This window comes from Xenopus tropicalis, chromosome 5 (genome assembly GCF_000004195.4).
Source record: "Xenopus tropicalis strain Nigerian chromosome 5, UCB_Xtro_10.0, whole genome shotgun sequence".
Classification (NCBI taxonomy): Eukaryota; Metazoa; Chordata; class Amphibia; order Anura; family Pipidae; genus Xenopus; species Xenopus tropicalis.
This window is the reverse complement of record NC_030681.2, coordinates 96,902,903-96,929,012: the sequence shown is the minus strand read 5'-3', so window position 1 is coordinate 96,929,012 and position 26,110 is coordinate 96,902,903. Positions and strand designations below refer to the sequence as shown.

At 40.5% G+C, this 26,110-nt stretch overlaps 1 protein-coding gene across 5 annotated transcripts; it reads right to left on the bottom strand.

The window, feature by feature from the left end:
* Positions 1-2,970: 2,970 nt before the first annotated feature.
* On the bottom strand, positions 2,971-21,929 carry LOC100496158 (glutathione S-transferase 3). Of its 5 annotated transcripts, XM_002934854.5 has the most exons (8): positions 21,831-21,929; positions 19,193-19,267; positions 13,515-13,613; positions 10,693-10,744; positions 8,512-8,644; positions 7,563-7,704; positions 4,816-4,941; positions 2,971-3,203 (listed from the first exon to the last, which is right to left on the bottom strand). In XM_002934854.5, the coding sequence occupies exons 2-8, from the start codon at positions 19,223-19,225 to the stop codon at positions 3,081-3,083; spliced, it is 708 nt and encodes a 235-aa protein (XP_002934900.1). In that variant the 5' UTR covers positions 19,226-19,267; positions 21,831-21,929; the 3' UTR covers positions 2,971-3,080. The 5 variants fall into 5 exon arrangements, with proteins under 5 accessions (XP_002934900.1, XP_004914546.1, XP_004914545.1 ...); XM_004914489.3 differs by lacking the exon at positions 19,193-19,267 and having other exon boundaries at positions 21,831-21,928; XM_004914488.3 differs by lacking the exons at positions 19,193-19,267; positions 21,831-21,929 and adding an exon at positions 19,132-19,170.
* Between the last annotated feature and the right edge of the window lie 4,181 nt (positions 21,930-26,110).

The window sequence follows — 26,110 nt, the reverse complement described above, 5'->3', positions numbered from 1 at the left end:
AAGTTTACACTTTGCTACACATCCAATACACATTACTAAGCATGGTGGTAATGTAGTGGTGTGCAGAGTACTTTTCACAGCTTTATGAAAGTGCTTGTAATTCATAGCTGTCATTTAGTATGTTCTTTCCTGGAGTCAGAGTTATTTTTATCATCCATAGGGGTCATTTAGACTCTGGGGAGTGCAAGAGCACCAAGGGACACATATCCATAAGTGCTTATTTAGGAAGCACTTGCGCCTGCTGCATTCTGCACTGCCTATTGTGCTATTTGCACTGCCCCACACACTTTTGCACACTGCATGGGGCATTGTAAAGGGGCCCTTGTATGTGTATAGGACTTCTTATATTTCCATCCTTGCTACCGCCAGGTAAAGTTTCTCAACATGTGCATTAAATGTTATGAGTTGAGTTACCATTTAAAACGCCAGCCTTTGCCTAGCATGATCCAACTCTCACTTTTCTCACTCATGTATTGGTTCTGTTGAGTTCTGTGTCATGCTATTAATCTCCTTCAACCTGAGCACAAAATGTAGATTGTAAACTCTGTGGACTATGGCTCACTTTGCAAGAACAACTTTGCAAAACTAGCATTGCTGTATTATATAAATCAGGGATCTTCAACCTTTTACACCCATGAGCCACATTTAAATGGAAAAAATGTTAGGGAGCAACACAAGCATGAAAAATGTTCCTGGGGGTGCCAAATAAGCGCTATTAGGGCCGATTCACTAAAGTGCGTTATTTTTTATTGCACTTTTTTTGCGTGTTTTTGCGCTTTTGGCAATAAAATATGGACTTAGCAGTGTTATTTATTCAAGTCTGTGTTGCCCCTAGAGTGATGCATCCTCCAGTTTGCAGGGAAATGGTCATTTTTAATACAGTAATTTTACGAAAGTATTGGCATGTATGGCTAACATGGCGTGCGTTTATTCGCACGACTATTTATATGCGGCTACAAGTGATGAAATGTTTCGCCAGGCATGGATTCGCAGCAAATTTTTGGACGTGCGGCGCATTTTTCCACGGCAAATTTTTTCATGCGTTTCGCAAAACAATCTGCCAGTGGAAAAATGCATGAAAAAATTTGCAGCAGAAAAATTCGCCGCACGTCCAAAAATTGTCGCAGGCGTCAAAAAATAATAGTCGAGGGCAACAATTTTTTTGGCCGCATGACATTTTTGCTGTTTTGCGAATTTTTCGCTAGAGATAAACGGAACAGATTCGCTCATCACTAGCGGCTACTATTTATAAGCAGCTACTAATTATATGCTACCATTTATATGCTACCATTTATGTGCTACCATTTATATGTGGCGACAATTTATATGCAGCAACTATTTATTTGCGGTGACTATACGCGGGCATTGATTACCTAACGAAAATAGTCTTTGCGAGTTTAATAACGCATGCAATATCACGCGTAAATTAGCGCAAGTGTGCTTATAGTGAATCGTGTGTTAAGTCGCGAAAATTTAGACACGATAAAATTTTTAACGCACGCTATAAATAGCGCACGTTTTAACGCACTTTAGTGAATCAGCCCTATTATTGGTTGTGCAATATCCCCTATATGGACTGGCAGCCTACAGAAGGCTCTGTTTGACATTGGGTTACTTGGGTTTTATGCAACCAAAACTTGCCTCCAATCCAGGAATTCAAAAATAAACACCTGCTTTGAGGCCACTGGGAGCAACATCCAAGGGGATGGGGAGCAACATGTTGCTCACAAGCCACTGGTCGGGGAACACTGATATAAATGAAACTAAGTTACAGGTATGCAGCCTGTCATCCAGAATGCTTGGGACCTGGGATAAGGGATCTTTCTATAAGTCTACTAAAAAATAATTTAAACCCAATAGGATTGTTTTGCATTCAATAAGGATTGTTTTTTTTTCTTTAAATTTGAATTATTTGAATAAAATGAGAGATGGGCTTCCCACAATTCAGAACTTTCTGTATAACAGATCCTATACTTGTTGTAATAATCTTACTTTGAGCTATGCCCAATGTACTTAATGAAAAAATAGAATTATTTGCCTGAAATGGAGCCTACAGGAGATGGCCTTCCTGTAATTCTGAGCTTTTTGAAAAATGGGTTTCTGGATAAGGGATCCCATACCTGTAAAAAAAAATCTACTTTTTTTTTTTTTTTGCCGGGGCCAACAATCCAAATACTGATGCTGGAAGGTATCAGAACATGGGGGGGCAGCATCAGCTTCTAAGTTATTGTAACAGAGCCTCCAAACCTGGCTCAGATAGCTAACATAGGTACTTCCTTCCTGCATAATAGCCTTCAGAGAATACCTCAACAGGGATATTCATTTATTAAAAATGCAGTTTCATAATGTTAAAATTTGGTGCAGCATAATGTGTTTTTTCTTTTGTTAACCCCTTCATGCATGCATTTTTTGGGAAAAGCAAATTTACACATTTTCTTTGGCAATTTGTTCACATGAATAACCCAAGGTTATTAGGCTAATTTATTTACAGGGGATGCTTGTTATTATGCAGCAACCAGTTACTTTCATCATTTAAGGGCAGTGACACACGGGGAGATTAGTCGCCGTGCAACAAATCTTCATTGTCGCAGGCGACCAATCTCCCCGCAATGCCATCCCACTGGCTAGAATGTAAATCGCTGGTGGGATGGCATACGTGGCAGCGCGATTTGCCGAAGTTGCCTGGAGGGGAAACTTCGGTGACTTCAGCAAATCGTGGCACCACATTTGCCGTCCCACCGGCGAATTACATTCTAGCCACTGGGATGGCATTGCAGGGAGATTAGTCGCCCGCGACTACGGAGATTTGTTGCGGCGCTACTAATCTCCCCGTCTGTTAAGGCCCTAAAATGTAGTCAACACAACAAATATAACTGCTGATTGGTTACTATGGGTTTCTGCAGCGGATCAAACCAGTGTTACTAAATATGACCCAAGGATCATTATATATTATAATAATATAAAACCTTCTCTATTTATACATTTATATTTATTATGCAATATTATCAGAGGGCTAAAAAGAAATGCATGTATATCAAAAAGTATGCTTGGTACAATAAATCAATCTGTATAGTGCTCTATCACATCTTAAGAACAGCCTTCACAGTGGCCACGTATTTATCATCTGGAAAAGGTTTCTTTGGACTTCCAGGCAGAAGGAACTTGGCAATTGTTGGCATCTTCTTTGTTCTCTCTTTAAAGGCCTAAAATGTATATGCAAAGAAGCATAAATTGCATTAAAGCATTAAAATATTTCCTTTTTTTGCACAGTAAAAATAAAAATACACATACAATATACATTAAACATTTTTAATGGTTTAAAAGGGAACATTTAGCATAACTCAAAGTCTCCTTAATCTTTTGTAGGCAAAAAAATTACCCTAGTATTGGAACTCCCCTGTTTGTGTTCAAATGGGTGGTGGGTTTATTCTAATGGTCCTTGCCAGAAGCACAGTAGGAGTTGGGCAGCCAATCACAGCCTTGCATTCAAACAGACAGATATCGGCTACAATAGCCTGTAAGGATCCGCTTAGCTACTCATTGACCCCTTATCTGGAAAACCCCAGGTCCCAAGCATTCTGAATATTGTGACCCATACCCATGCAGTGTTTGGACCATCCCTAAGAACCCACAGAGCGATTCAGTCACCTGCAACACATCTCTGCTATTGCGGGCGACTAACCACTCCGAAATGCCTTTCCACCGGCAACAATAGGAGACACTGGTGAAAAGTCCTTCATATCACTTCAGTATTCTGAACTCGCATGAAGTTGCCTGCAGAAGAAAACTTTGCATGATTTCGGAATACCGTAGTGATACAATGGCCTTTCCATGGACGACTCCTATTGTTGCTGGTGGAAAGGCATTTCAGAGTGGTTAGTCACCTGCGATAGCCGAGATCTATCACGGGCGGCTAAATCACTCCATGGGTCGGCAGCCTAAGGGTTATGTCCCACAGACAGATTTAGTCACCTGCGATAGATCTCTGCTACTCTGGGCTACTAATCTCTCTGAAATGCCTTTCCACCTACGATTCCCTTTGTTGCTGGTGGAAAGGCATTTTGGAGAGATAACTCGCTGACGGTAGCAGAGATCTATCGCAGGTGACTAAATCTCTCTGTGGAATATTAGCCTTACGGGCAGACACCGTGGAACGACTTACTTGCCCATGATGGATTGCTGCTATCGTGGCTGAGTAACCGCTCCAAGAATGGTTTCTACCGGCAACTATAGATGTCGCCAGCAGAAAGCCCTTAGCATAAATTCGGTTTTTGAAGTCGCACAAAGTTTCCTCCTACGCACAACTTTGCACGACTTCGGAAGCATTATGAAGGGCTTTCCACCGGCGGCTTCTATTGTTGCCGGTGGAAACCCTATTCGGAGTGTGTATTCGCTCGCAATAGCAGCGATCTATCACGGGCGAATAAGTCGCCCATGGGTCCTTAGAGCGTACAATGACTCATTAAAATGTAAATTTTGCTCCCATTGTCCACAGACAACAAAAGCAACTGTGAACTTATATATTTATGCAAGAACACAAACACAGGTGTTCTTTGATAACACAAGGTTGAGATGTAGTCTTGGCTACTGCAAAAGACTTACATCACCATACACACCTGCCTCCAAACATAAGGTGATTAGCATTAAAAGATTCTAAAATCTATATGACAAAGTAATTTACCAAAAGGATGTATCTGTAGTGATCTCTATACACTAGGGGAGGCAAAACATGACTAGAATGTGAAAGTGGCCCTTGCATCTATACTAACCTGTTAATTACCCCATGTAATTATTAGTTTAATCTCCATTATTTACCTGCAGTTGGGGGAAGCAGGATAGGATGTCACTGTGGAACTCTTCCACCATTAAAATGGCTTCCATTAGTTGTATATCGGCCCAGCTAAATTTGTTCCCGACAAGATAGTCCTTATCTTTTAAAGCCTGGGCAAGACACATCAAGATACATATTATTGTCATGCTTATTTGTGCAGCAATAATCTGTTAGCATAACTGACAGGCTGAGAATGGAAGTCAGGTTGGCAAAACAGTCATTGGGAACTTCAAGTAACAATTACTTACAAAAGCAGCCCTATTAGCAAAAAAATGATCAACATGACCTATAGGCAACTCTTTGTGTAAATTATTAATTTGTAGAGTAAAGAGTATTTTTTAATGTTAGTACTACTTTAAGAGCAACAGCATTATATTTTGTACTTATACAAAATAAAATGGAATCACAACATCTCTTAAACTGAATCTGCAAGTTTCAAAGAAAGTACTCCATATCTCACTGAAAAAAAATATATCAAATAAACCTTTTTGTATTTAGGGGCCCAATAGCTAGTCAATGATAATTCAGAAAAAAAGTAAAAAAGTGCTAATAAGTCAGTCTTTAAATTGGGGGGGGGGTCAGTGGAGTCTATACATAAGTTACATAAGTTTCTTTGATTGTAATATTTTTTTAAATGTTTTAATAATAAGCTTTTGCATAAGTTATGTAAATTGTGTAAGCATTTTGGGGCCCAATATTGTGGGGCTCAAAAAACGGTCATTCTTCTGCTGATAAGTTAATTTAGGAGATGCTTGTATAATTCAGCAAAATAGATATACAGTGGCTGGCCCCCACATTTTGTCACATTACAGCCACAAACATGAATCAATTTTATTGGAATTCCACGTGAAAGACCAATACAAAGTGGTGTACACGTGAGAAGTGGAACGAAAATCATACATGATTCCAAACATTTTTTACAAATAAATAACTGCAAAGTGGGGTGCGCGTAATTATTCAGCCCCCTGAGTCAATACTTTGTAGAACCACCTTTTGCTGCAATTCAAGCTGCCAGTCTTCTAGGGTATGTCTCTACCAGCTTTGCACATCTACAGACTGAAATCCTTGCCCATTCTTCTTTGCAAAACAGCTCCAGCTCAGTCAGATTAGATGGACAGCGTTTGTGAACAGCAGTTTTCAGATCTTGCCACAGATTCTCCATTGGATTTAGATCTGGACTGTGACTGGGCCATTCTAACACATGGATATGTTTTGTTTTAAACCATTCCATTGTTTCCCTGGCTTTATGTTTAGGGTCGTTGTCCTGTTGGAAGGTGAACCTCCGCCCCAGTCTCAAGTCTTTTGCAGACTCCAAGAGGTTTTCTTCCAAGATTGCCCTGTATTTGGCTCCATCCATCTTCCCATCAACTCTGACCAGCTTCCCTGTCCCTGCTGAAGAGAAGCACCCCCAGAGCATGATGCTGCCACCACCATATGTGACAGTGGGGATGGTGTGTTCAGAGTGATGTGCAGTGTTAGTTTTCCGCCACACATAGCGTTTTGCATTTTGGCCAAAAAGTTCCATTTTGGTCTCATCTGACCAGAGCAGCTTCTTCCACATATTTGCTGTGTCCCCCACATGGCTTGTGGCAAACTGCAAACGGGACTTCTTATGGTTTTCTGTTAACAATGGCTTTCTTCTTGCCACTCTTCCATAAAGGCCAACTTTGTGCAGTGCACAACTAATAGTTGTCCTATGGACAGATTCCCCCACCTGAGCTGTAGATCTCTGCAGCTCGTCCAGAGTCACCATGGGCCTCTTGGCTGCATTTCCGATCAGCACTCTCCTTGTTCGGCCTGTGAGTTTAGGTGGACGGCCTTGTCTTGGTAGGTTTACAGTTGTGCCATACTCCTTCCATTTCTGAATGATCGCTTGAACAGTGCTCTGTGGGATGTTCAAGGCTTTGGAAATCTTTTTGTAGCCTAAGCCTGCTTTAAATTTCTCAATAACTTTATCCCTGACCTGTCTGGTGTGTTCTTGGACTTCATGGTGTTGTTGCTCCCAATATTCTCTTAGACAACCTCTGAGGCCGTCACAGAGCAGCTGTATTTGTACTGACATTAGATTACACACAGGTGCACTCTATTTCGTCATTAGCACTCATCAGGCAATGTCTATGGGCAACTGACTGCACTCAGACCAAAGAGGGCTGAATAATTACGCACACCACACTTTGCAGTTATTTATTTGTAAAAAATGTTTGGAATCATGTATGATTTTCGTTCCACTTCTCATGTGTACACCACTTTGTATTGGTCTTTCTCATGGAATTCCAATAAAATTGATTCATGTTTGTGGCTGTAATGTGACAAAATGTGGAAAAGTTCAAGGGGGCAGAATACTTTTGCAAGCCACTGTACATAGATACACAACAGAAATAGTTGATGTTATGCTATAATTAGCAGTCTATCCAAATAGTTAATAAAATCATTGTCAGTCTGTCAGTTCATTGGGGGACAGTGGAATTTATCTTAAGTTTTTAATTCATTGGTGGTCGGTGGAGTTTGCCCCTGCCACGCTTCTCTTTGGTTCAGTACACAAGTTACACAAGTTTCTAGGCAAGTTCCGTTTAGTTTTGCGGAAGCTACATAAGTTTTGCCGTAACTTTATATGTAACTTACGCAATTTGTGTAACTTTGAACATGCTGGTCCCCCTTCAGGAACCGAATACACTGGGCCCACCACACCAGTACCCCCTCTTTTCCCCCCCGATGATGGCCCAGTTCATACCGTTTCATACACTGGAAAATATTTATTTGTTGCTCTTTCTTTAATAAGTCCTTTTTGTTTTTCCTTGCCAGCATCATCAAGGAAGGGATAGGCTAGACCCAGACCCATAAGGTCAATTGTTCCATCTGCATACCTGTCAATTCTAAAATAAAAACAAGACATGAAATCAGGTTCCATTTATATAAAACATCCTTTTTACCCTGGCCCCCCTGTCCAAAATTTCTGATTTCCAGGTGCTAAAAATGATAGACTGTCTAACTAGTTGCTTGTTGGCTGGGCCTATAGCATATTTTCTGGGGCCCAAACTGCCCACTGCCCCCAAAGAGATTTGTACGCTTCCTTTATTATTTAATATAATCCGTACTATCAACATGTTGTATATCTTCTATTGGCCCATTATGTATATGAGGTTTGACAGCACTGAACTATATGATCAAGGCAACATATAAAAAAGTTACACTGTATAAAGCATTTTGTTCGGCAATGCAGTTTAAGAGTAGCATTTTCTCAAAATCTATATAAAAATTTGTATTTTATCCCATGCTAGCCTATTTGGTGGGGAGGTGTAAAATGCTTATGCAGGTCAACCCCCTGCTTTCTGAGTGGGAAACCCTCTGTGCTGAAATTTTCCAGCTGTCACAACAGAATTGACTTGTGCATTTAACAAATGCAAAAGTGTTGTCTGATAATCTTGGTCTATATAGTAGAATGTAACACTTGCCTATAGCAGCACTGTACATTATTATTGGCTGGGCAAACAGACTGTGAAACAGTGAATATCAGGCAATAATAGTAAGGAAACTAGCATACATGTTCCTATACAGCAAGAGAGTATAGTAATATGCATACATGTTGACAAAGAGGCATTAAGAAAGATTAATGGGGCAGTAATATCATCTAAAACCAACCCATAGGTTTCCACACAAGCTACCAAACCAAGGGTCCTTACTCATATCTCTCCTTTGGGTCTTTTCCATACAGGTTGTATTTTGCAGCAATGTAAGATAAAATGGGGTGAGTTTGTGTCAGATTCATCCCATCCATTTCAACCAGAGGAACTTGTCCAAACATTAAACGTCCCTCTATGCAAATGAAAACAAAATGAGCATCCAGGTGAGTGTGATTTGACCTTTATATTGTATTTTCTTAGCACACAGATCCATGCCTGAATAAGGCAAGGCAATACACTGTCACTGTTGACAATGGAAATTCACACAAGTGAAAGCTGCAGAATATAAATCGTTACCCTATTCCTATTTTACAAGGCCAATATTTCAATGCAATTTTCATTTAGTATAGGTATAGCCATCTAGACAGACCTTGGGCCTCTTTAAAGGGGTGGTTCGCCTTTAATTTAACTTTTAGTATTTTATAGAATAACCAGCTCTAAGCAACTTTTCAATTGGTCCTCATTATTTTTTTTTAAAGTTTTATAATTATCTGCCTTCTTTTTCTTTGCAGCTTTTAAATGAGTGGCACTGACCCCAACAACCAAAAACCTATTTCTCTGTGATGCTACAATTGTATTGTTATTGTTACTTTTAATATTTATTTTTTTATTCAGTCCCTCTCCTATTCATATATCAATCTCTCATTCAAACAACAACAACAACAACCTGGTTGCTAAGGTTATTTCAACACTAGCAACCAGAGTTGCTGAGCAATTACGGAGTATTACTTTGTAGTTTTTTTAATTTAGACCAATTGCAAATTGTCTCAGAATATTACTCTATACATCATACTTAAACACCACATACTGTGTGCTATAAAAATCTTTTAACTATTAAATTCTTTAACTGAGTTGAGGCATACTGCATGCCATTTCCCAAGGAAACATTAATTAGCCTACATCTTGAAGTAGTCAAGCTGTCTACAAACACCAGGGCTAGTCTTATCTGTATCATTTTTCAGGTTACTAACTGAAATTTGTAACACAATAAATTATCAGTGTGTCAGTTTACAATAAAGTTTCCTATCATAGTGATTGGTTTAATATCCCTAGGTTCAACCAAGCATTTTGTCAAGAATATAATCCTGCTTACTTAGGTTAAACAAACTGGGGCTACAGTGACAGGTTTGCATGTTTTTTTAGTTGCCAACACAGGGGAAAGTATAATTAAATTTCAATTAAACCAACTGCCAATTCATGGCAAGTTTTAACATGTTTCCTGCTCTACACCAAGCAAAATCTCAGCCTGCAGAGAAAAGGAAGAACCTTGGTTTATATAATTATTATTAGTATAAAAGACGAGCAATACAATGGCAGCGCATCTATGAAACAGAAAGCCGCCTCCACCAAAACGCCTGAAGCCTTCATAAATGCTTTTAAGCAAATCCATATGAATGCAGTCATCATCATTTCTAGCATCACACTTAAATTTAGAGTTAACAAGCTAATGGTAGGGAAACTAAATAAGAAACAAAGTCTCAGGCTTAAAAGGAATTTCATCTGATATACTATATTTGCTCAACAGCTTTCCAGTTCAATTTAAGCAGTTATCTGGTTGGTAGGCTGCAGTTTACCCTAGTAACTAGGCAGTGGTTTAAATAAGAGATTCGACTATGAATAGTAAAATGCCTGGATAGAAAGATAAGTAATAAAAAGCAACAATAACAAAGCTGTAGGCCTGTCAGAGCTATATTTGTTTGGCTGCTGGGATTTGAAAGCTTTTAAGAAGCAGAAGATAAAGAAGGCAAAATGAAAAAGACCAATTGAAAAGTTGATAAGAACAGCACATACTACATTTCTGAAAATTGTATTTTAGGATTTAGGTTAAGTTTGGACCATGAAATGTAAATTTCCCCTTTGGCATACTAGTAACTGCTGACGACAGGAACAGATTGGCAGCAGTTCCCTAACTTGCATGACTATAATTTTACCAGGTAAATGGCCAGTGGCAGTTGTGACTTTTTGTCTGCATTTTAGTCTTAAATATGTTTTCTCGCTTCTTGTCCTCACCCCAGGAATCGTTTGCTTTCTGTCTGCTACTGATAGCACACATAATGGTTTTTTGATACTGTAGCTATTATACTGGTAAGCTATAACACACTGGGGGTTTAGCCCCCTCACCCAAATATAGGTAAGGGTCACACTGAATATTATTGCAGTAGTAAGAAGGAAAAAAAATACCTTTAATTAACTGTTCATATTGTTCTCTTTTTTCAAGATATACTTCCTCAAACTGCAAAAAAAAAAAGTCAAATATAGTTATCCATGATTTCTTCAGATGTTTTTTTAATATATTTGTTTTTTTGTAAATAAAATATATAATAATAAAATATATGAATATGAATTAATGTTTGTCCAGTCAGAGAACCCCCCCCCCTCAAGTACCTGGCCCTCTGGCTGCTCCAATGAAGAGGAAAATATGGCCCACTTACATGCCTGCACTATATTTTACCATAGGCAGTACAGGGGTATACAGCAGGGCTCCCCAACCTTTTTAGCGCCAGGGACCGGTACCGAGCCGAAATTTTTTTCCACGGACCGGGAGGTGGGGTCTGCACACAAAATTTAGACGTGGGTGTGCGCTTTATTTGCACGTTTGTGCGCGTGTCACATTCTCCGCGCCTTATGCATGCATTTTGTCTCGCCTTCTTGTGTGCGGCACGCTATTTCGAGCCTTTACATGTGCGACTTGGGAACCGCTGCGGCCCGGTGCCTAACTGCCCACGGCCCGGTGGTTGGGAACCCCTGGTATACAGTACTGTTTCCATATACTTACCAGTAAGGGTAGTTGCCATTATGTTTGTAATGCTTTTTAAAGGGGCAGTTTACTTTCACAAATCTTTGATTATTATTTTGGGGTAGCTTAGTAAGCCTGATCGCCATCTCTCTAAGCTGGTACAGTTTCATTATTTGATACCTTTCCCTGCAACATCACAGAAATGCCAGCAACTTAGGTATCAAGTTATAACAGTAGCTCCGCAAAAGACTTTAGTAAGGATTAATGTCACACGTGGCACTTTTCCACCAGTATTTATTTAAAGGGAATTTGGTCCAAAATCCACTGATTGTCAGCACTGACAGATTTATGCACTGGATTGGCATTTTCTCTACCATTGTCATGTTACCCAATAAATTAGCCTATAGCTTCACATCAGAGAAAATTCTCAGCAGTGCTGCTGAAAAATGTAGCAATTAAGGGGCAGATTTATTTGATTTGATTACTGTGATTCAAGTTTTTTGCAACAAAAACCGGGAATTTGAATTTCTGTAACCAGTAACTGGTAACGTTATGCTTTTCGCTCCACTTTGTGTAAGGGGACAGAGCACTTCCTACACTTCAGAAGACTACTGTAAGTGCCACTGGCTAAATTACTGCTAAGCACTCTAACTTTAAAAAATCCCTGGTGTCAAACATTTTGTATGACCCTTCCTACATACTTATCCCATATTGTAGAGACCTCCCTAAGGGTCTGGAGCCCAAAAATGCTGTGCCAGAAAGCACTAGGCAAAAATAGTATTACACAAGATAATAGGAAATTACTTTTAATAAAATACTGTATATAAAGGTTATATGGTTTCAGCTATATGCTGCATAGTAACTATATTATAGGGGGAAGCAAACATCACTAGTATTCTGCAAAACCATATCTATGTTTGTTAATGTAAGCAAACATGAGCTGTTCATTCAAAACTTTTAAACAGTCTTTATCTAAAGATAATCCTTTTCATTTCTCAAGGAGAAAAGTAAGTTTTACCTGGTCATGTACTTCTCACTGAATAAGCACAAGACATTCATTAGTACAGAACAGGGATAGGCATCCGAAAAGGCTTTCCGCCGGCAACAATAGGATTTGCCAGTGGAAAGCCCTTTTCAGCGCTTCGGTAATCCGAAGTCGCACAAAATTGCCTGCAGGTGGAAACTTCACAGGATTTCGGATTACCGAAGCGATACAAAGGTCTTTCTACCAGTGACTCCTATTGTTGTCTGTGGAAAGCCTTTCCAGAGTGGTTTGTCACAGAGATTTATGGCAGGTGACTCAACCATTCTGTGTGTTCTTACCCTATAAGGGCTAAAGGTGGCCATACACGAGCAGATCCGCTCGCTTGGCGATGTCGCCAAGCGAGCGGATCTTCCCCCGATATCCCCACCTACGGGTGGGCGATATCGGGGACCATTTAGGTAAAAAAAATAATAATCCGATCGTTTGGCCCTGGGGCCAGACGATCGGATTATGTGGGCGGCAATGGGGCAGTCGGATCGGGGACCGCATCAACGAGCCGATGCGGTCCCCGATCCGACCAGATTTTCTAACCTGGCCGATCGAGATCTGGCCAATTTCAGGCCAGATATCGGTCGGCCAGGCCGATCTGCTCTCTCCATACACGGGCCGATTAGCTGCCGAATCGGTCCAAGGGACCGATATCGGCAGCTATAGTCGGCCCGTGTATGGCCACCTTAAGACACACGGAGCTACTTGTCGTGGCTATAAGGGTGAAGACACACAGAGCTACTTGCCACAGCTACTGAATGCCAGAAAATACCTTGCCATAGACAATACTGAGAATTGTCCCTGATAAAACACACAGTTATCAGTATATAAAACAAATTTTCTCTGGGTATAAATATTTCTTTAGTCAGTGCAAGATGCTTCTGAATGTTAAAAAGGGACCAATAACCCATTTTTGCAAATTTAGGCTAATGCTGAAAAACACTTGCTGAGAATACGCACCATATGCTCCTACATGTGCCTACACCCGAATGAATGGAATACGCTCGGGTGCAAGTACATGTAGCCGATATCCACATAAAAATGCAAGAAAAAGTCTTGACTTTTTATTCAGTTTTATGCTACATGTGCCTGCACCCGAGCATATTCCATATATTCGGGTACAGGCACAGGTAGGAGGCGTATGGTACGTTTTCTCTGCAAGCGTTTTTCGGCTTGACCGAAAATATACGCCATATGGATCGTGTGGCATGAGCCTTAGAGAACTTCACTTACCTCAATACCAGCTGCACCCAACAACCACCTGATTGACTCCATGCGCCCTCTTCCATTAAAATAGTACAGTACAGGTTTTTCTGCCATTGTATTGGTTACCTAAATGGAAGAAAAGGATAACTATAAGAAGTGTGCAGATGGTTCATCGTTAGATTTACACTCAATTACTTTACAAAAGATACATTTCCACACTGCTGTTTCCTTAAAAAACAGATTAATGTAAAGTCATAGCATTTCCTTTCATCAAATGGCTTTTAGAGAGCAAATGGCTTAATAAAGGAACAATTTATTTTCCTTGTTATGTATGTACATAAAAAATCCAAAAACACAATGCATGATGCAACTTTGATGCAGACACGTAGGCCTTAACTTTCACAGGCACCCTTGGGATGATGACAGAAACAAATTTGCCACAGGGACACTGACTGATTAATATGGTTGTGTTATCATTAGGCTGTAAGTGATGTCTCCTACATAACAACGAGGTCTAACAAACTGTCAGTCACAACAAAGTTGATTGTCCAAAAAAGAAATATACTGATATAACTCATTCTACATATACAGTATGGATTGGAATTGGTTAAAGTCATTCAATAGGGTAATTTGACCATTAAAGCTGACCAGATTTTTCAGAACCTAACATGAATATTTTAAAAGTTCTCACTAGTATTGGTAAGGGCTTTTCAAGGTGCAAATGCTAGAAAGAAGGGATGCAGGATAAGATTTTAGCCATTAGATCATCTATGAATAAAATAGCTAAGGACTGCACATTTATGTAACACTCCTCATGTATATTGCCCTTTTAAGGGGCAGGGCAAAATGATAACAGGTGGATTAGAAGCGTAGACCATACCTACAATTCAATATAATACATTTTAAAGTTAAAAGGAAAGGAAAAAAAAATGAGATGTTTTAACATAAATGCTGATTTATTTTGACTTAGTTAACATCAATCACGAGGCAGTAATAGGAGCAGAAAACCAGGAAAGAAAGAAAAATTGTTAATTAAACAATACACTTTGGGGGTCTGCATTGCCAGTTTTCAAAGCATTCTGGGAAACAGGTTTCCGGACAACAGATCCCATACCTGTAAACAGATATAAAAAAATGATGCACAGAATGACACTTTTATGCAGTCCATGGACAGTAGTTGTAGAGTGGAAGACAGGATGCAACGTATCAGACAATCTGCTTTGTGTGCCCCTGCATTAAGTGCAACATAGTGCATATGAACCCTTAACTGGACCTCCCTTTGGTAAACCCAAAGTTCACAAAAGGATTAGATTTATTCAATACCCATAGTCCAATTAATCACACCAAACATTTATTAACACATAATGTAATGCCAAACACATCAGAATCTAAAGATGTGTTTTAAATTTTAACCCTAGACTACAGAGGTTGTTTTAATGGAAATCCCTTAACTGTACACAAGCATCAATGTGTGACTTAGTATATTATCCTGAATATGTTCATAAAGGAATACATTTCATATTCAAGCGTGACTTAGTCCATAGTCCCAAATATGCTTGTTTTAAGAGACTGGATCTCATGGCCACAGGAATCATTATTTCCCTCATGATATGGGGTTAGTTGATATCTCTGCATCTCTAGTGGCTTACTAGCTGGCAGAACATGTGTCTTTGGAGCCATGCTTTGGGCATTTACATTTCAGACACTATAGATAAGTGTAGTTTTGAGAATATGCAAGTCATCCCTAGTCAGCTTTGCACAATTCCAACATCAGGCTGAATAAAAATGAGGCCCCGTATAGGGAGCAGCCTGAGCCCTGGGCCCCTTAGGAGAAAATATGGCTAAAAAATAACTTAATTGTTATTCATTGTTTAGCATTTGGTTCCTCTGCCTTCCCGCAGTGCCTTAGGATCCTATAATCTCTACCTCTCTAGCCCTAGAAATGATGTTTCTATGATGCATTTTTTTTGTGCATTTATATGCCGCTATTATGCAAGTGATGTGCAAACAGATGCCCATTTGTAAGGGCCCTAAGATGTTTAGCTGTAACTACAGCTGGGAAAATTAACTCAACTGTTGTGGAACACAGATGTCTACAAAACATAATTAGCTCCTGATGCAATGCTGAGTAACTCCAAATATGTGTGTCACGGGGGGTTCAAAAGGAATCTGGTACATCTTCATTAAGATGAGGGTTTTTAATAAAGATTCGAATTTTTATAAACAGGTTCTTGCTAAAGTTTCAAAAAGGTGAGCAAGTAGTTACTTCCAGGTATTGCAAAGAAATTTTTGCCATGCACCGCATTCCCCCCGTTATTCTACTCAGGTAAATTGACAGATCTGGTAGAAGAGCAGTAATATTTCAAATGAAATAGATGCATAGAAACTGATCTCAGTTTTTTTCTGTAGCTACACAGTGTTCTGGCACATAGCTTTTTGCTGTCTAAACGATTAATGTAATAAAGCCGTTTTAAAGCCATGTGCTGCAAGTGATAGTATCCCCAGTCTGTTAGCTGCAAATTGCTCCCCATTCTTAAAAATGTACACTTAATTGAGTTTGTTTAGACATAGTTGTGAGGGATGCAACATGGCACTTGCCTGTAATGATGCTGGAATTCTGGGACAAAAAAGCTGCATTGTGTTGATAAAACATATATGAAATTTGCAATGTGTTTGTAAATGAGCCTTATTAGTTTCTGCTATTAGCCTGGGTGAAAAAAAAATGAACAGCATCTACCCACAATAAGGGCAGGGCGGCCTTTAATCAAAATACAATTTTCAAAATGTAAATGTTAGTATATTCTGGTAAATATATACAGGTATAGGATTGATTTTCCAGAAAACCAGTGTCCAGAAAGCTCTGATTTATGGGAACATCATCTCCCATAGAGTCAATTTTAAGCAAATAATTCTAATATTTGAAAATGATTTCCTTCTCTGTAATAATTAAACAGTAGAATGTACTTGAAGGTAACTAAGCTGCATGAATCCTAATTGGTGGCAAAACAATCCTATTGGGCTTATGTATAATGGCAAATGGCAAAAAGATCCCTTATCCAGAAACCCCCAGCTCCTGAGCATTCCGGATAACAGATCCTATACCTGTATTTATATATGCTATAACAATTGTAACAATATGTAAACATGGAGAACTCTCATCTACATTAAAGATCCCTGTGGAACAAATTTTTAAAATATAAGTAAAATACAAATTACTTGCTAAAAAAGACAAACGTATTCTTTGAGCTACTTTCCCTTTAAAATGTACATGAAAGTGTTACATAAGGAAAAAAAGAGATACACCCACACACTGAAAGAGGCAGGGCAGTATACAGACTTTACCATACATATATTATCTGCTCCACACTGAATACAAAACACTATTTTACAGATTAAAAAAAGAAAAAAGCCCAACACAAAACAAAGGACATACAAGCAGAAACCATATTTAAATGATAATAAATGGAAACTGAACATAAATATATTCCCAAAACTATACTGCACTAACATAGTGCACATGAAGGATATGCCTCTCTAACACCAATGCATAATACCACATATATAAGCAAAGATATGACATTAAAATCAGTTCTTACCGAAGGAAAAAAAAGATGCAGAACGTACAAGAAGTAGTTGTTTCGAGTGCAGACTGAACGCTTCTACTTAAAGGCTGCAGCTGCAAGCCAGTTCCCTGAGAGGCGTGACCCAAAACAACCAATCAGAGGCCACTATATTTCCTCACACAAAGGAACCTATCCCTGTATTCAGAAAAAGTAGACTAGAAAATCCAGGTTATCTGTCATTTTATGAGATAATGTTTAGTCAGGTCACTAAAAGTGCTTTGTAATGATGTGTGGCAACAATTTAATATATATATATATATATGTAATGGATATTGTAACCCAACTGACGTTTGGGAGGGCATTAAACCTCATAGTATAGCACTATAAAGGACTAACATGCTTCCTAATTTGCCAATTTTAAGACTTAAAAAGAAAAAAACTAGGTGTTGCTCACTTTATATAAAATTGTATTTTTTAAAAAGTTTGAATCTATTCTTAGCAATTTTTCAACATACATTATAGGGCATTGAAAGCCAATGTCACCAGGAGCATCAATTTGTTAGGCACCCCAAATGACCCCAGAAGGTCAGTGCCTCTAAAGCGCAGAGTAGTCTCATGAATAGAGAGGTGTGCTGCATTCTCTCAGATATCCCTTGTAACGGCTATTGAAAATCAGAATTTGTCTGTTCTTGTCTGTACTACAGTATATCCTTACTACATGTACTATTTAAAAAGGGTTGCAGTTGATAGCTGTCCTCCAGCCAATGTACTTTGCATCACCTTTTATGTGGGAAAACCTGGTGTCAGGCTCCACTGAAGGAACCTGATGTAGGTTGGACAAATTGTTAATTGTGGAAAGTGGCTCAGGAAGCTAATACCGATGTAAGAAATGTTGTTGCACCATTACTTAGCAAACAAATCAGGACTTCTAAAGTTGGCTTAATGTAGACACCCTGGAGGTGAAGGGATGAATAATATAATACAGTGCTGTCCAACTTCTACGGTGCCGAGGGTCGGAATTTCTCTAGCATACATGGTGGAGGGCCGCTAATGGAAGCCAGTTTTGACCACTCCCCTTTTTGAAACCACACCCACTTCAAACCACACCTATTTAATGGCTATTTCCAACTGTAACAAACTCCCACAACAAACCCCTGCCAGGTTCACCTCCCACAAGCAGCATAGGGCAAGCAGAGTATGGCACACAGAGGCAGCATAGGGAAGGCAGAGTATGGCACACACAGGCAGAGTGTCATACTCTGCCTGCCCTACCCTGACTGTGTGTGCCATACTCTGCCTGCCCTACCCTTCCTGTGTGTGCCATACCGTCCCTGACCTATGCTGCCTGTGTGTGCCATACTCTACCTGCCCTATGCTGGCTGTATGTGCCATACTCTGCCTGCCCTTTGCTGCCTGTGTGTGCCATACTCTGCCTGCCCTACCCTGACTGTGTGTGCCATACACTGCCTGCCCTACCCTTCCTGTGTGTGCCATACCCTCCCTGACCTATGCTGCCTGTGTGTGCCATACTCTACCTGCCATATGCTGGCTGTATGTGCCATACTCTACCTGCCCTATGCTGGCTGTATGTGCCATACTCTGCCTACAGTACCTATGTCTGAGGTGTGAAGAAGGGAACAATGGGAATGATTACAGCCTGAGCCTGAGGTGTGAACACTGCAGGGGGTGAACAATGCAGGTATTAAAAGGTGTGAACAACACAGGGGATTACATTTTTAAACAATACAGAGGGATTACAGCCTGAATCTGAGGTGAGAACCATGCAGGGGGCCAGTTAATCTCAGTACTGATACCATTTAAAGCTTACTCAAAGGTAAGCCATCAAAGCAGCCAGACAGGTGGGGGGCCACACAAAGGGGGGTCGCGGGCCGCCAGTTGGACAGCACTGATATAATATATCCTGATTAAGGAACTTACAGCTCTCTAGTGCCCCCTGTCTGCAGCCTGTTTCTCAAATCCATCTTAAAATGCATTTATTTAAAGAAGCTTACTCTCATTAAAGCAATACTCTGTGCTACATCATTCACCTTGCTTAATTTGAATCTTGCCCATTCCCATACCTTGTGTCTTAACCCCTTCTCCATGTAGATTTTAAGCTCTTTTGGGCACAGGCGATCCTACCTTAGTGCTGCTTGAGTCTCTCTGAGCTGTCATTTCTCTCTACATCTCAAGTCAAGAATGGGAGGGGAAAGAAACCTACAGTAAGGAGACAGGCAAAAATCACTAAAAGACTAAGTAAAAGAGAGAAAGATAAAAATGGGACAACAGAAAAAAGGCAGAGGGTTGATAGAGGAGCATGGGGGCAAAAAGATAAAGGGTTAATTAAACAGGGTAAGTAGGGGGAAATCAGAGGGAAACTAAGGATATGAAAGTGAGTAAACAAAACACAGAAAGAAATCGCCAGCGCTCGGTCTAACCCACGCTGTAGCGTTGACCAGCTGCTAGAAACACTCTTGTGCCACTATGAAAGTGGGTAAGTCTGTGGCACAACAGCAAAGAAAATACAGGGAGAGGAGACCATAATGGTAAAGAGTTTTTTATGTGGCGATATATCCCTTTCTGGTTGGCCCTCAAGCTTCTTCATCTCTGTGTATGTGTATATATATTATACTGCACAAATGCAGTATATATTTGTGACAGAAATGCATAATATCAGGCAAAATATTGCATAATATCAGGCAATGCTGCAAAAAGGAGAGAAGGGATCAACAGAGGAAAGAAAGCATCATTTTAGTGAGGCTTTGCAGTTCAACAGAATGTGTAGTTTCCAAAAATATTTGGGTCTTTGTACTGGTAGGGGATCTTACAACACATCAAATGGAGTTAGTTTGATGTGTTGGTAGAAACTGAATAAACGAAAAACAATTTAGAACAGCACCATTAGTATTTCTTGTTTAAAATGCCTTTATTGCAAACGTCTTAGGCTATTCCTGCAACGTTTCAGGCCAGGTGTGGCCTTTTTCAAGCTGACAATCAAACACCTTCCTTTTTATACCCTTGTGCACCATCTAGTGGATACAATCTTGCATATAACAATATAGCAAACCACACAGTGTATCAGAAAAACAATGTATTGTATGTATGGATATTTTTATTTATAAAGCGCTACTTATGTACGCAGCCCTGTACAGTAGAATTAAACAAATAATGTTTCCATAAGTGTATCAAGTTTTATTCCTTAAGTGTTCTTTAAAATGCAGAATAACAAAAGTCAATATTTTACAACCTGTAAAAAGATAAAAACACAGATTAAAGCCACATATAGTTTTATTATATGTAGGGGAGGAAATTTATCTAAAAATAGGTCTCAGAGTTCAGGCCCTTCCCCTGCTAAAGTCCTTCTCGTGGCTTCCTATGAAACAAAGAATATCTTACAAACTCCTTCTCTTAACCTTCAAAGCCCTCCATTCCTCTGTTCCTCACTAAATCTCTTCTCTTGTGTCTCTGTACGTCCCTGGCTGACTCCTTCGTTCCTCGCAGAGCAGTGCGCCCCCCACTACTACTGCTGTTTCCCTCCTTAAACCTTTCTGCCTTGCTGCACCTTCCATTTGGAATGCCCTCCCTCATTTTCTTTGGAGAAAATCCTCCCTCAGTCTTTTTAAAACTAAACTAAAAGACTACCTCTTGAAGCACTCACCCAGCACCTGATCTGGGAACTAGCACTTATATTGTAATGACACCCACTGTGACCTACAGCACTTATATTTGCCTATTTGTGTCTGTAAGTTACCCTCTCATATGGACTGTAAGCTCTGCAGGGCAGGAACCTCCATCCTCTTGTGTCTTTGACTCTTAATGGTTCTTATTGTAACTGTATCTTGTATTTATTTGTATTTATTGTTATACTTTGTGTTTATCTATTATTATATTTAACCCCCTGTTTGTATTAATCTATTCTACTGTACAGTGCTGCATACATAAGTAGCACTTTATGAATAAAGAAATATATACATACATACATACTTACTTCCCATTACATTAAGGACCCTTTTAGCTGTCCATATAACTAGGAAACTGCCAGTGAGAAAGGGCACAATTTACCAGTTCCCTACATATGTAAAACATTCTGTAAGATAGATGCGGCAAATTGCGACAATGTTAGGCGATTATAAAAAAAGTCATAAAAACGCAAATTTTAGGAAGCTTTGCAGATTGTTACTGTGGTGTACAAAGACTTCTTTACCCATGTTGGATTTGTCAGAATGTGTACTTTCCAAAAATATACAGTTTTCTTGGAGTTTCTGTACAGTTAGGGGGGCCTTACAATGCATAATACACAAACAAGGGTCTTGTTTGCCAAAGCAAGGTAGTTGAGCTTGGTCAGGAGCATATACGTTAGTAATGGTTACCTTTATTTCAGCAATTGTCCCTGTCAGGAAAATATATCCACCCTTTTCATCAGTTAATTTATCTTGCAATTTAAATGGGAGGTCCCTGTCTATAAGTGTCATTGCCCCAGTAGCCTTTTTCTGTGGGTTGTTACTACGATATACCTGGGGGTAATGTTTAAGCATTTGATGAGTGTGTCCCTCCTTAAAATGGGTTTCTTTCAATAAGATAATATTAGCTTGCAATTTCTTGCATTCTTGGAAAATTTGCGATCTTATCACTGGCTCATTTAGCCCGTTGACATTATAACTTTAAAGGGGTTATCCACCTTTTCTCACTGCTACCCAAAAAATGATAGATTGTGTTCCCCTGAGGGATACGATAATATGTCTGTGTATCTATGTGTCTGAATAAGCTGTTTAAAACTTACTGTAATAGCTGCAGTTCAGACAAAGGCATCTAGAAACTTTTCAGGGAGAAGAAGGGTTTCTTCTCTGCAGTGTGAGTCACATGGGAGCTTCCCCCCCTGCACCCCCCTCCCTCCCCAACCACTCATAGCAGGAGACAGCAGCAGCAGGGTGCCTGTAACTTTAGCAGCCAATCAGAGGAGAGGCAGGAAGAAATGAGACAGGAAGCAGACATGCGCAGTAGCTTTAGAAGCTCTTACTGCCAGTACTCAGCGTTACACAGAGCTTCTACACTACACACAGGGGTCAGTGACCCCCTCCCCTGGTGCCTTCACTGACTTCTGCCCTATACAGAAATGCTGTCTTCAGAGCTAAATTTTCTCTAAAACAGTAGACATTTTCTTAAAGAGATACATTACATATTTATTTATTTTTTTTTAAGTTTTTATTTATGCATTTTTCAGATTAACATAAAAGTAAAACAGCAAAAAGGGAGAGAGAGAGAGAGAGTAGAGAAGTAAGGGAGGAGGGGGGGGGAGGAAGGGGAGAAGAGGCAGGCTGTAGAGCTGGGGAGATGGGGACCAGTTTATTTCCGTTGTTATGGTATATTATCCGCGGTGTTTCCTGGGGTTTCGTGGAAGGCAATCCAGGGGCCCCATATTGCATCAAATTTTTTAGGACAACCCCGTGCAAGGTAGGTCAGTTTCTGGTTAGTTAGAGTGTTGTTGACTAGAGTTCTCCAGAATGGGAGGGTTGGGGGGGCTAAGCATTTCATTTCCATTGCAGTAGAATGGCCTTTTTGGCATAGTAGAGGAGCTGGAGATAGCAGAGTCTTGAATGATGTGAAAGCCCCAGGTCCTCTGCCACTCCCAGTAGGCAAACAATTGGTGACAATATCCGGGGAAAGCTTAGGGCATCTGAGATATAGTTGACAATTTCCTTCCAGAAGACCTGCACGGCTGGACAATTCCAGAACACGTGTATGTATGAGCCAGTTTCTCGGTCACATTTTATACAGGTGTCTGGGGTCTGGGGAAACATCTTGGACAGCCTGTATGGCGTGAGGTATACCCGGTTTAGAAACTTCATTTGTATATACCTGTCCGCTAGTGATATTGTCAGGTCTGGAATTTGCCTTAGAGCATCTACCCAAGTTTCTTCTGTTAAGCTAGGTATGTCTCGCATCCATTTCTCACGTACCTTCGCCAGTGGGTCTGGGTTGGCCTGCCATAGGATGGTGTAGTACCAGGACAGGGGCTTGGTGAGGTTTTCTCTACGTATGTATTTTTCTAGGGTGGTTTCTTTCAACTCTACTGGTCTGGTGGGAAATTGGGAGTGGAAAGCGTGTCTGAGTTGAAGGTAGTTAAAGTGCATTGTTTGGGGGATTTGGTGGCTTTCTCTAAGCGTTTGGAAATGTGTCATATCTCCATTCGTTAGTATGTCTTGTAGGTGTTTAATTCCATGGGAGGCCCATTGGGCGATGTTGGGTAGGGAGGTGAAGTTGGGTAAGGAACTGTTACCCCACAATGGCGTCCAACGTGACCACATTTGTTGTGGGCCTTGGACATGTTTGAGGGCTTTTTGGAAAGCAGTGATAACTGTACGCATAGGGGTAGTGATTGTGTAATGTTTTGAATTTCCTCTGTATGGTAGGTTTGCTAGGGCTTCAAGTGAGCCCAAGATATTAGCTTCGAGTAGCGTGGATGTATTGTCCTGGTGTGGGGTTAGCCACCAGTTCACATAAATTAATTGGCTGGCCAGATAGTATAGTCTCAATATAGGTAGGGCCAGGCCTCCCTGAGTGACAGGGGCTTGCAGGGTTTTTAAGCTTATGCGAGGGTGTTCTCCTGCCCATACAAACCTTAGGAACAGGGAGTCAATGCGTTTAAACCATTTGGCACGGGGAGGTACTGGCGAGTTATGAAAGATATATAAGAATTTTGGGAGAAATACCATTTTTAATAGGTTGATTCTGCCTGGCAGGGTGAGGGGTAGCTGTGCCCATGTATCTATTTTATTGGATAGGTTTTGTACTATCGGGATCAGATTTCCTTCTTCAAATTTTGTATGCTGTTTGTTAATAACCACCCCCAGGTATTTAAATGATTGTACCACTTATAATTGTCCAATCTGCCTTGCTTGGGGTGGGGGAAGTGGGTCTATAGGAAAGATTAGAGATTTGGATTGGTTCACTCGTAGACCTGAATAGGTACCGAATTCCTCTATCAGGGACAATGCGTTAGATAGTGCTTCATTTGGGTTGACCAAATATAAAAGCATATCATCCGCGTATAATGATACCTTTTCTATTAGTCTGCCGGCCTGTAGTCCCGGTATATTGGGGGAGTCCCGGAGTAGTGTTGCTAAGGGTTCTATCGCCAGTGCAAATAGCAACGGTGAGAGAGGGTACCCCTGCCTCGTTCCGCGTTCAAGTGGGAGGGGGTCAGTTAATCTCCCATAAACCAAGACCCTTGCTTGAGGTTGCCAATAAAGTGCTTTTACCCAGGCTCTGTACCTGCCACCCAGACCAAACCGTCGAAGAATTTCCCACAAATAGCCCCAAGACACTGTATCAAAGGCTTTAGCTGTATCGAGGGATACCACTATTCTGTTCCCTTTGTTGTCGTGGTCATATTCTAGATTATTAAATAGCCGCCTGATATTTATGTCTGTAGCGTTCTGTGGCATAAATCCGGTTTGGTCGGGGTGGATTATTGATCTTACAATTCGTTTTAGCCTGTTAGCTAACACTTTTGCTAAAATTTTTGTATCACAGTTTAGTAAGGATATGGGGCGGTATGAACCGCAGTCGTCTGAGGGTTTGCCAACTTTAGGGATGAGTGTAATATGTGCCATGTAGCATGATTCTGGGAGAACGTTGGTGTCTGTTATGTTATTAAATAAGGTGCATAGTTTGGGGGTCAGTATTTGGGAGTGGGCTTTGTACCATTCAGCTGAGAGGCCGTCTGGACCCGGGGTGCGGCCAGGTGGCATATCTGCAATTGCTTCTTCTATCTCCTCTATAGTGATATCTCTGTCTAGGTGCGTTTTACTATCTGGTGGGATAGATGGGAGTTCTATGCTGTCTAGGAAGTTACATAGTTGTTCTTGTGGGAGTAGGGGGAGTGCTGCGTATGTATATTGGAAGTATTGTTTGAAGCGTTCCGCTATGTGTTCTTGTTGTGAGAGTGTGTGTCCATGATCATCTTTGATGTTTGCTATTACATTGTGGGGGTTATCATCTTTAGCTAATATTGCGAGTAGCTTTCCGTTTTTCCCCCCTTTCTCAAACCAGAAGGCTTTGCGGTATAGTTCTCTTTGAGAGAACTTTTCCATGTACAGTGAGTCGAGGTGCCTCTGCGCGTTTGCCAGCTCCTCCTTGTAGGTGCTGTTAGGGTCAGTTACTACCTTCTGTTCTGCTTTTTCTAGGGATATTTTAGCCGTATTAATATTGGCATCATTCTCCCGCCTGTTAGTCGCTATCAAAGATATATAGAGTCCCCTGGTAAACGCTTTACATGCGTCCCATATCATTTGCTCAGAGGCTGTGTCAGTGTTTTGTTCCCAATATTCTGTTAGTAGTGGAGTAAAGACCTCTGCCACTTTCGGGGTGGAGATCCACTTTGGTGGAAGTCTCCACATCTGGGAGGGGTTATTTGTGTTACCTGTGAGGGATAGGATTAAGGGGGCATGATCAGAGCAGAGTCTGCTGGTAAAGTATACTTTGTCTACCCTTTTTAGGAATTCTGGGTTGGCCAACATTAGGTCTATCCTAGACAGAGCTGATGTAGCGATGGTGTAGCAGGAGTATTGCCTCAGTTGGGGGTGTTTCCACCTCCATACATCTGTGATGTTAGTAGCCTCAATCCAGGCCGGGAAGGAGATAGAGTCACTGGTGGTTGGCCGGAGTCTATCTATGGAGGGGTTTGGTACCATGTTGAAGTCTCCACACCATATTGTTGGGAAGCTGCCAAATGTTGCCACTTTTTGTATAATCTCAGATAGGATTTGTAGTTCGGCTGGGGGAGGAATGTATACATTGATCAGTATATAGGTCGTTCCTTGTATGGTGCATTTTAGAATGAGATATTTGCCTGTTCTATCTGTGATTAGGCGTTCAAGATTAAAATTTAGGTTTTTCCTGATCAGTATTGCTACTCCCCTAGAGTATGTGGAGAATTCTGCATGGTACACAGCTGCAATCCAGTTGCGTTTAAGAGTACATTACATATTTTATTAAAATGATCTAGTCTGCTAAAATAGCTTCAGAACCACCCCTTTAAATCCTTGCATAATAAAGGAG

Coding starts and splice junctions, on each gene's coding strand:
- LOC100496158 (XM_012963485.3), bottom strand. CDS start 14,599: ATGGGATCTGTTGTCCGGAAACCTGTTTCCCAGAATGCTTTGAAAACT. Junction 10,745..13,514: donor TGGGTGCAGCTGGTATTGAG/GTAAGTGAAGTT, acceptor TTTTTTTTGCAG/TTTGAGGAAGTATATCTTGA. Junction 7,705..8,511: donor GACCCAAAGGAGAGATATGA/GTAAGGACCCTT, acceptor TTTTTATTTTAG/AATTGACAGGTATGCAGATG.